Genomic DNA, 11,523 nt, shown 5'->3' on the forward strand with positions numbered 1-11,523 from the left:
TTTATTTCCTTTGATTAAAATAAGCTGAAATTTTTATTCAAATTAAATTAAATTTATATATTACTTTAGGAATGATTGACATCATTGGAATGATTGAGATTTTTATCACATGACATCTCCCCATCCAAGAATATGACACATCTCTTCAATTTATTCATATCTCGTCCTTCAATAACACTCCTCTTTCCTTCATAGGGATCTTGTGACTCTCCTATTAAGTTTCTTCCTCAAGAGATTGACAGTTCTATAGAATATGACAAACTAGCGTGGACTCGTGGCTCCCTCCCTTGAACCAAACTCTAGAGAAGCCACCGGAATGAGAGGGAGGTCACTGGATTCCAAGACAAGTGGATGAGTGCTTGGGAAAACAAGGTGACTGAGCCCCATTGTGGAAGAAAAGAAGGTTCCAGCAAAAGGGAGCCAGGCCCCACGACTGGGGGAAGCAATCATCCCCTGGAGCCTTTATTCTCTTCCCCACATTGCCTGGGAGGACGACTGGCTCTCCAGGTACCAGCTCCAGCCTTACGCAGCAGTCTCCCAGTGGATGCTTCCACCGGAGGAACAGAGCTGTTGATAAGAAATGCACACAGCCAGGCCAACTACCGAGCTTTCCCTTCCACACCCTCCTCCCCTAGTCTCATCTGGGGAAGAATCGGCCGTAAGAGAGGGCCTCCAGAAAGCAGAAATATTTAGACCAAGTGAACAGTGGGACCTGAAGAACAGGGTCATTCGGTGGGTGGAATAAATGAACAGAAAATGAGACCATATTACGATACTAGAAGCTCTTCACTCTGAGTTATACCCTATTCCCACTCTCAACCTCACCAACAGGAGAACAAGCCAGGACAAAGGATCTTGTTTCCACAAATTTCATATTACTTGTCAATGTAGTTGACAATGCCAAAGGAATGTGAGCTTGCACAGAAAAAGGTTGGCATAATAAGCCCAAGACTGTTATCCTTACAAAGGCTTGCTTGCAAGGCTCCACTCTCTCTTTTACCATAAGAAGATGCAAGGGGGCCACTGGGTGGCTCAGTGGTTGAGCATCTGCCTTCGGCTCAGGACATAATCCCAGGGTCCTGGGATCGAGTCCCGCACCGGGCTCCCTATAGGGAGTCTGCTTCTCCCTCTGCCTGTCTCTGCCTCTGTGTCTCTCATGAATAAATACATAAATTCTGTAAAAAAAAAAAAAAAAAAAAAAAAAAGGAAGAAGAAGATACAAGGGTACTTAAAAAAAAACATGGAGCAAACATCATACTTCACCATAAATTATTGAAAACATTCCCTTTGAGTTTAGAAACAAGAAATGGATCCTAGCAATGACCATTTTCATTCAGATGAAGGTGCAATATAGAATAGACCAAAACTATCCTATGAGTCCATACTGGTGTGGAATTTTCCACCTTAGGAAATTTTATCCAGCTACACATTAGTGATTTCTGCATATTTTTTAATATGTACATTATTGTAGGGGAGGCAAAATAATTTTCCCTCTACCTGTCTAGGTTCTTGGCTGAGACCCCCTATAGTAAAAGACAGATTAACAGGAATAAAAACAAGCAGAAACTTCATAACGTGTGTTCTTCTGTATATGTGGGAGACACCCAGGAAAACTGAGAAACTCTCCGAAATGGCCCAAGCCATCCACTTCAATACCTGCTAAAGACAAAAGAAGGCCCCGGGGGGTGGGGAATCACCAGGAAAGGCATGGTGAACACGAGTGAGGTTGTTCTGCAGGTTTACATCATCCTGACCTTCTCCACTGATCAGAGAGTCTAGAGACTGAGTCACCCCAATCTTCCTGGTACAGAGAAGGAGAGGCTCTTACAAATGGAGATTCCCCTCATAAATACAAACGTCCCTTACCGCAGGGTCACTCGTACTCCATTTTCAAAATATCTCCTCTGTTTGCTGTTTCTTAAAAATGACCAGCTCAAAACAGTCAATATGCCAAAGAGGCATGTTTTGAGGTGGCATATTCTGCTCCCCTTCATTATACTCTGTTCTAAAAACAAAAAAGGCCCTAGCCAAATTTCAACGTTAATGAGTGAGCCCAAGTCTTACACACACGCGCGCGCACACGCACACACACCCCCAGGAGCGATGACCCTCCTGTCGAGGGGTTCATCGTACTGCAATGTCTGTGGGGAAAATTCACCAATCTGTGTCCTGCCTCTTATTGTGGCAATTAGCATTGGAAATACTTCTGTCTCTGAAAAACTGAGAGATTTGTAGTGGTCTGCAGTTGGCAAATGCGCAACAGGCAGATTTCTCCTGAAGGTACCGGATCCCCCTACTGTCTGCCCCACTTATCCTTATGATTCTTTTCTTTATTTTTATTGAAGGATAGTTAACGACGAGTTAACGACTCGATGATCCAACAACTCCAGGCCCTGCTCAGTACACACCAAGATGAGGATACGACTCTTCGTCCCCATCACCCACCCTACTCGCGTCGCCTGGTGAACCAGGAAACCCCGGGCCCTGGAGCCTCCACCCAGCCAGACCCAAAGGAGTCGTAGAAGGTTCTGGGTCTTGTCGGGAGAATGAATTCAAGGACAGACACGCAGCACAGTGAGTGAGTCACGCAAGCAGGTGGCTGATTAAAGGTAAGAGTATACTCCTGAGATGGGAAGTTGGCCAAGCTCAAGAGCCCTGCGTGCCCTGGGGTGGGGTTTCTATCCTTTATTGACAGCTGTTAGCTAGAGGACAGAGTGTTTATTACTTGGGGCGGGAAGCAGGGTTTGGAGCTTTTTCCTCCTTATTTGCTCAAGGGTGTCCCGTCATGGCCCCCGCCGTCTTGGGCCTGTCTGGTCTGATCCAGCTTCTTCTGGAGGGCTGCCTGGACAGGCCTCTGACTTTCCCAAGAGCTGGCCGTGGCTTCCTCACTGCAGACCTCCAGGTCTCCTGTTAGAACCTAACTAACTGCCTGCTCTAACTTTTCTTCTTAATAATTTTTTAATTTCCATTTCCCTGCTTTCTTTATCCCCAGAAGGATCCTGCAGAGTCCAGTGCGGACTCCGGCCACTCTCTTCCTTCTGTAAGGAGCGTCACACACAGCAGACCATTCTGTGAGCAAAATCACGGTCTCACAACATCCCCCTCTTTGTGCATCTCTCCATCCTCAGCTGCATCCGAACCATTCCTTCCCTGCTGCTGCCTTCCCTGGAATTAATTAATTCATCAAATATTTATTGAGAACATACTATGAGCCGTTCTAGAAACCAGGAATGCAATAGGCAATCCTGTCACTGCTCTCATGGAATTTGCAGCCTAGTGGGAGAGGAAACAATAACGAAACCCGCACCCCCAATATTTTTCAGGTAGTGACATCTGCTTAGAAAGTAAGAACAGAGCAGGAAAACAAATGACGTGGAACTGGCCGTGTGAGGATCTGGAGAAAGAGCAAGTGTCAGCTCTTTCTGGAAACACATCACGTCACACGCGTTTGAACTTGCTGGGATGTCAGTCCCAGGTGCCCAAGACCGCGTCTGGGTGTGTGGTTCTGTGGCTCTTGTTTCTGTGGCTTCCCCGCTTCTCCCAAGCAGCTGAAGCTAGTGCCCGTCACACCGGGCATCTGGCACCTGTTTGTGGAGGACGTGAGCAGGCGAATTGGCAGGAGGGAGACAGGACAGGGGGGCTACAAGTCAGAAAATGCAGGGCCCTGAGGGCCAGGGAGCACGTTCCAGTGTGTTCTAAGGGCTCGGGAACCTGGATGGGCCACTCAGCAGGAAGGGGGTGGCTCTCGTTTACTTCCATATTTTTTTTTTTAATTCAAGTTCGATTTACTTTTGAGAAGATCCTTCTCTCTGCATAATGGCAACAGGGAAGCCCACGTGGAGATGCTTCTGGTTTGAGCCTAATGTCCCCAAAGGGTCGGCGGCTCCTTTGTTAGTGCCTTGGCCCTTGGGTCCAGTGGCAACCCCCGTGTCCTCAGGCCCAGTGCCGCCCCAGCCACCACCTGTCCTCAAGTTAGAGTGTCCAGGGAAGGGACAGGCTGTTCAGTGAGAGACACCGGCCTTCCCGCCTCTGTGCCCCAGAAGTCTGAGGGTGTGCTGCTCCCTGTGACGTCCCCCGCCCCGGTGGCCCGTGCCCTTCGAGGCCAGCCCGCCCTGAGCTGGGAGAGCTGCCGCTGGCTCCCCCACCCCCGGCCTTCGTCCTGCGGCCCCACGCGGACGGGCCACGGAACCCCATTCCCATTGCCTGCTGCTTTCGCAGTAGCACAGAGCCAGTCCTTTTAGGTCGATTTCCTCCTGCCTGAGTTCCCAACGTCCTCCTTAAAATCCGAGTGAGAGTTTTCTGCCAAAGTTGGAAGCCTCTTCACCTCTCCTGTCTCTTCCTTCTGCCTCTGAGTGAACCGGTTTCCTGAAACCACAGCATCCCAGGACGGACCTTCCAGACGAGCACCTTGTCCCTGAAGTCTGTAACGGTGGCCATCATTTTTGTCTCCACGGCAAGCTGACACATCATCGCCAGAGCCGGAGACCCCTGGGTCTGTATCTAGTCACTGCTGGATACCTTCAACCTACTGGGTCTCTGATCCAGAGGCTGGGGCTTTGAAATCCCCACAGTCATGGTCAAGCTAACAGTACCAGTAGCCGATCAGAGATAGCACGCATTGAGCACTGGCTGTGGGCCAGTAAAGGAGGCCCCATGTTATCTCCATTTTAGTTTTACTTTTATTTTTTTAATATATTCATTTATTTATCTATCTATCTATCTTAGGGGTGGAAGGGCAAGGGAGAGAGGGAAACTCAAGCAGACGCCTCGCAGAATGCAGAGCCCTACAACGGCTCAACCTCACGACCCCTGAGATTAAACCAAGAGTCAGATGCTCAACCGATTGAGCCACCAGGTGTCCCTACATTCCTCCCATTTTAGAAATGAGGAAATCTGGAGAATGCACCATTTTAAATAACTTGCCCAAGCTCACATGCCACTAAGAGATGAATGTGAGCTCGGGTGGTCTGTTGTCTTCAACCCTGGGTGAAAGGGGCAGGGGCTTTAAGAAACTGCAGTGGGCCACACGGATGTATAGATTAGACCCCCAGTAGTCCCTCTTTGCCCCTGAACGTGAGTAGAGCATCTTGAGCAGAGCAGGACCTACTTCTGTCTATCAGAGCTGGACCCTCCCCTCCTTCCCTGGTATGAAGGCCAAAGATTCCCAGCACCAGGACTCCGTTTGTTTTGAGGTGAACCTGCCCCAGCCCCCGAGGAACATCTCAATTTCCCGCTGGAACTCTTGGGTAAGCCTGCGCTGACTCCAGGCGTGAGCCCTGTCCCGGGTGATGGCAGATGCTCGGCTGCCTGTGACAGGCCACCTGCCATTCTGCTACCGCTCTAACGGGCCTGGAGTCCCACCAGGCCCCCTTCCTGCTGCTGCAGGTGGGAAAGCACAGACCCTCGGTGAAGGAGCTTCCTTCTCTCTTTGTGCCGTTTAGAGCTCTGAGGGGACAACCTCATCCCCTCTCCTGCACATTCCAAGGGAACAGAGAACTAGGGACAGGACTCAGACAAGGATCACAGGGCTGGCCTTGCAGCTGGCAAGGAATGTAGCTGGCGTGCAAAGTAAGACAGGCCTTCCTGAAACCATCCCCCTCCCAGATCCAAACTTCCCCACAGCTCAGCCAGGAGAACCTCTATTTGCTTCCCACCTGGTGGAGAAGGAAGGGTCCCAGAGCCCCAGGGAGAGCTGTCACATGCATATGAAACTTGACTCTGAGCTGTGGATGAGTCAAGCTTGGGAGAGACTCCAGGTAAGTCCCTCCTCTTCCCCCAAAGGAGGAGCCCATCAGAGGCACATGGAAGCTTCCCCTGCCTAGCACCGTCTCCAAAAGAGCCCAAGATCTGGTCCTGCTTGGTCACGCTGCTATTATCACCTGTGTCCTCTCCAGCATCCCGTAGTCCACCGATAGAGAAATGAAGACACAGGGAACCAGATAAGCGCACCGATGGGTCTGAGACGATTGGCAGAAATGGGCAGAGTGTGCGTGGGGGTCACTCGGAAGGGTCGCTGGGGCACCAGGAGCTCCTCCTGTGAAGAGGGGCCCCCAGGCGGCCGGCTGCGGGGGTCAGGGTCTAACCGTGGCCAGGTAAGAAGCAGGGGCTCCACAGCGCACCCCTCACTCGCGCTGAGCAGCAGGTCGGCAGCACAGTACTAAGACACGAAGGAACAGTATTTAAGGCACGCAAATCTTTATTTCAAAAAGATTAATGACAGGAACATTTAGAAAATCTGACGCCGCCACAGCATGAAGCCCTCAAGCAAACCGGAGAAAACAGGGACTTGATCAATGTGAGCGTTGAAAGAACATACTAGATCCCAGAAGGAATTCCAGACAGACCCAAAGGGTGGCATTAGAAATAGGAACATCCCAAGATGCCAAACAGAAAAACAAATCACTGGGATCCCTGGGTGGCGCAGCGGTTTAGCGCCTACCTTTGGCCCAGGGCACGATTCTGGAGACCCGGGATCGAATCCCACATCAGGCTCCTGGTGCATGGAGCCTGCTTCTCCCTCTGCCTATGTCTCTGCCTCTCTCTCTCTCTCTCTGTGTGACTATCATAAATAAATAATAATTAAAAAAAAAAAAGAAAAACAAATCACTGCCGTAGAAGAAAGCCTTAAAAAAAAGTAAAAACCCCTGTGATAAGGCCCAGGCACCCGGGTAAGAGCGCTCTGAGCGATGGCAAACGAGGAGGGGAAGTAACGGAAATACCGCTCAGGTGGTCCTGAAGAAATAAAAAGAACAAACGGAACAGAAACAAACAGCAAAACATCTCTTTTTAGATGTTTAAGTCTTCAAATGGGAAGGAGTAAAGACTTAAAGATCCTTGTAACTTAGAAGGACCACATCCTGAGGGATGGGATGGGGGGTCAGAAGGCTGGGAAAACTCTCTTCCTGGATTATGCAGAGAATTCCTTAAAGCTCCATTGAAGGGTGTGGGTTTGCCTTGCAAGGGAAATGCAAATGTTAGCAGGGCTGCAGGTAAACACCCCCCGCCCCACCCCGACCCCTCCCTTGGAGAGCTGGTCCCCTCCCAAAGGTCAGACTTAACTGGCCTCGGGTGCAGCCTGGTCATCCTTCTGCGAGATCCCGAGAGCCTCTCTGCTGTTGGGGGAGGGGGGGCTGGTGGTCCCCACGGGCCTCAGGACCACAGCTCCTTCTTGAGGAACACTTCACCTCGGGTTTCATATCTCAGGTTCCGCCAGTTCAGGACATTAGGGCTCAAGGCCCTGGTGGTGTAGAGGGTGAGAATCTGACTTGGGGACAGCACAAAGTCCCACATGTTCACGTCCTCGATGTCGCCCACCAAGGACTGGTTCTTATCAAAGCCCCCACCGAACGAGTCCTGCTCCTGCCCGAGGACGATGCTGGCTCCCGACCCCACGGTGTACCCCCTCCTCAGACTCGCCCTCACCATGGGCTTGCCGTCCACCCAGAGCTCTGTGAGCCCCGTGACGGACTCCCAGGTGATGCAGAAGTGCTGAGGCGCGTAGAACTTCTGAGGAAAATTGATGAAGGCGTCAGATCCGCCCACGGATACGCTGAACAAGCCGGGCCTCTCCTTGAAGAGGAGGATCTCATTGCTTTGTGACTTGGTGGCGTAAGAGAAGAGGCTGTGCGGGCGCGTCAAGTCCGTATAGACCTGCAGGCACACGGTGAAAGCCTTCATCGGCTTCTGCAACTGAGGAAACAGGATCACGTAGGAATTCTCTGATTCTCTGGGGAACACGAAGGCTTTTTCGTCCAGGTCTGTAGGACGGGAAGCAGAGAGAGAAAGAGCCACTGGTTGGTTGTGTTAAAACACACACGCACATGCACAAGATTCAGATGAGAGCTAAAGATCCAAGTGGCTTTATTCACCCTGTCACGAAGCGGGCAGCAGTAGAAGGGCCGGGGCACAGAACGTCTCTGGCAAAGGGCAGTCACATTCCCGGGGGAGGGGGGGGGAGCAAGGGTTCTTCTCGGGTGGATGACGTCCCCAGCGCCGAGCAGGCCTTCCCGGGCCTTCCCGGGCCTTCCTGGACTGACCGGGTAAAGGTCACACTCGCACAGGGGCGGGCACTGCAGTCACATTTGGTATTAAGTCTGGGTTCCCGATGTGGGGCTTAGCTGGAGTGAGCCCCCTGGGGCCGCCGGTCTCTTGGTAACAGCTTGTCAGGCCAGGAGGCCGGCCTCTCTCACTCTGTATGCAGAGAATGGATTTTTTTTTCTTATCAATCTCTTTTGAATTTATTTATTTTTTTAATAAATTTATTTTTTATTGGTGTTCAATTTGTCAACATACCGAATAACACCCACTGCTCATCCCGTCAAGTGCCCACCTCAGAATGGATTTAGAAGCGGGAGGCCGCCCCTGCCCCGTACGGGCCGGTCCCCCTGGCTTTGCACCCTCGAGCCCAGAGGCAAGAACTCCTCGACCGTCTGGAGCAGCACTTACCTATCTGGAGAAAAGCACCAGGGAGGTTCATGAGGACCAGGAGACAAGGCCACAGCTTCTCCATGACTCCTCCCTGCGTCACTGTGCGCAGAATCTAGGTTATCGTCCCGGAAAGAGGGTCAGCAGCTGAGATGTCCATCCTGGGTCCGCTCTACCTTGACCTTTTATGTGCCTTCGTCTAGGTGGCTCCGCCAATGGGTAAATAATTTCCCAAAATTGGCCCTTGGAGCCATGAATCAAAGCCCAAAAAGCAAATAAACTAAGATAAATCACAAAATGAGAGATCAATGCGGTTATTTATTAGAGACTCCGTGGTGCCTGCTGGGGCTCCAGCAGCTCTGTGTGCCAGGGCTTGGCTAATTAAAAGTCACATCCTGGAAATCCATTCTGGGGAAATGCTCTAAAAGATCAGGGGTGGTTGGGGATGGGGTGGAAGAGGCCTTATTCATAAAGACAACCACGGCATTACTTAGGATAGTGAAGTTAGAACACTGGGGCATGTTGGAGTAGATTGTACGTATCTGCACCCCTGAGTAGACTGGAGAGCCATTCACAACGCTCGTTGTGGATTTTATGCCACAACATGTAAAAATGCTAAGGATACTGTAAGAGAAAAGATAACATAAATTTGTTTATGCACTATTTTTTAAAATATTTTATTTATTTATTCACGAGAGACACAGAGAGAGGCAGAGACACAGGCAGAGGGAGAAGCAAGCTCCACGCAGGGAGCCTGACGCGGGACTCGATCCCAGGACCCCAGGGTCACACCCTGAGCCGAAGGCAGATCTCAACCACTGAGCCCCCCAGGCGTCCCTATCCACTATTTTTTTTAAAGAAGTCACTTGTTTAGAAAAAAAAAATCTGTAAGGGGTACCCCCAAACAATAAATATTCTTATTATAGTAATGAAATTATGGGGGGCTTTTTCCCTCATTAACATTTACATGTTGTTGCATGACTTGTAAGATGAAGTGTGTGCGTGCATGTCCATTTAATTAGGAAGCAAGGAAACCAGTCGTCCTTAGAGCTCCAAAAGCTGCTATTTCCTTTTATCGACAGAACGCGGAGCCTGACTGCTGCTATTCGGCTTTACTCGCAGAGCGCCTAGAACAGAGAGCAAGATCAGTTCGACACCCTGATTCTGTACTTGGCAATACGCACATTTCTCTCTGAAACATTATAATCTCATGTGAAGAGAGTCTTGAGCTTATTCGTTGTGGTCTCATCATTTCCCATTTTCCATGAATGGGAAAAATTGATCATAAAGCTTATTTCTCAATCGACTGGAAGAACCAGCTACCATGTGGGGAGCGTATTCCAGACGCACAAGGTAATGGGACTATTACAAATGGTTAGTACCTTTCTGAAAAAAGTGTGAGTTTTTTTTTTTTTAAATGACATGCAGTTAAATTGGCTTTCAAATGACCCTCCCTTGAAACTTCTTGCATCTTATTTTTAAAATATAAGACCAGCTTAACGTGACTACTTCAAAAGCTTTTCTTATTCCAACCATTTGCCCAGTTAACGATAGATGCATAATTTGAACAGAAAAATCTATGTAACAGATAGAAGGTCGGGACACGAAGAGAAGGGGTGTTTTTGCTGTGCTCGAACTGCCTTCTCGTTAGCACGGGGCTCCCCGGATGAGCCCAAAGAATGCAGGTTCCAGGGGGATGCGTGGACTCCATGGTAATATAATGAACTTCAAGGGGCCCAGCACGTGGTCCGAAAGATCCGCAGCGGATGCCCTGGGCCAGGCTTGCCACGGACAGCGGGCGACATGGGGAGAGTGGAGACGGGGGAGTAAGGGCGGATGCAACGGGGAAGAGGGAAAAGCAAGGACAAGGGACACCAAAGGCCCCTGCGGCGGAGCGTTTGACAGTAGGCTCCGGGTTTGGGGAACCTGCCTAGATGGCGTGGAGACAGCCTGGGGGTCTGAGCATAGCCATGAGCCTCGTCGGGTGACAGGGGGGTGACGGGGCAGCCAGGCCACACGCCGGTGACCCTTAGCCTGGCCTGGATGTCCACCCCCCTGGCCCCTCCAGCTCACGCTGTTCCATAGGAGCCCTGAAGGGCCTCAGGCCGCCCCACGGCCGCCTGGGGAACCACCGCGGGGACAGAGAACGTTCTAAGAGCACAGGATGCCAGCTCCCGCAGCGCAAGTCATCGAGCAACTACAGCCCGGGGGCGGCGGGTGGAGGGCCGGCACCTGGGCTCACCCAGGAGCAGCGGGACACCAGGCCCCAGCCCGACGGGGCGGCCCTTCCCCCAGAGGCCACTGGAAACTGCCATCGCAGGAGGGCGACAGGAGGCCAGGGACGCGTGGGACCCAAAGGGCCCGCGTGTGTCGGGACACCGGCTGTCTCCTTGAAGCTCGGGGACCTGGCGCACGTCACAGGCCCTGGAGCAGCCTGAAGGGCCCGGGCGCCAGGCGGCAGGAGCGGCCAGGCCATCACAAGGGCAGCATCGCCTCCCCCGCTTCCTCGCCCGGGGTGCTCCCCAGTAGGTGAACGCGGCCCCAGCACCCCGGGCAGCACAGAGGTCCAGGTGGCCGGGCAGCCAAAGAACAGGTGTCGCGAGCAAACTGTGCCCGGTGTTTGGCTGGTGCCGGGGCAGAGCAGGCCTCTCCCGTGCTCGCGGCAGCCAAGCGACAGCCAGGGAGGCCGCGGGAATCCGGAGCGGGGCGCCCGGTGCGTGGCGGCCGGGGATACCTGCCCCCGGGGCCCAGCGCCCAGCGAAGCCCTGCTGCCCGGGGCGGCTCACAAGCCTGGCTCTGGGCCGGTGACTTCAGGGCATCACCCCGGGGTCCCAGGATCGAGTCCTGCATCCGGCTCCCTGCGTGGAGCCTGCTTCTCCCTCCACCTGTGTCTCTGCCCCTCTCTATGTGTGTCTCTCATGAATAAATAAATAAAATCTTTTTCAAAAATAAAATAAATTAAAAAATTTTTAAAAGACCACCTGGCTTTAAGTCATATCCCCCAAATAAGATATCTGAGCTGCCAGGAAGACATTAAAGTGATGGTTCTTTTTTTTTTTTTTTTTTTTTTTTTTTTTTAAGTGATGGTTCTAAGAACAT

The 11,523-nt window shown here is 51.6% G+C and overlaps 1 protein-coding gene across 1 annotated transcript; it reads right to left on the bottom strand.

Moving 5' to 3' along the window:
- Positions 1–6,178: 6,178 nt before the first annotated feature.
- On the bottom strand, positions 6,179–8,602 carry CRP (C-reactive protein). The gene is made up of 2 exons (XM_077886682.1): positions 8,446–8,602; positions 6,179–7,757 (listed from the first exon to the last, which is right to left on the bottom strand). Exons 1-2 carry the CDS (start codon positions 8,507–8,509, stop codon positions 7,150–7,152), a joined length of 672 nt encoding a protein of 223 aa, XP_077742808.1. The 5' UTR covers positions 8,510–8,602; the 3' UTR covers positions 6,179–7,149.
- Between the last annotated feature and the right edge of the window lie 2,921 nt (positions 8,603–11,523).

This window comes from Canis aureus, chromosome 38, assembly GCF_053574225.1.
Source record: "Canis aureus isolate CA01 chromosome 38, VMU_Caureus_v.1.0, whole genome shotgun sequence".
Classification (NCBI taxonomy): domain Eukaryota; kingdom Metazoa; phylum Chordata; class Mammalia; order Carnivora; family Canidae; genus Canis; species Canis aureus.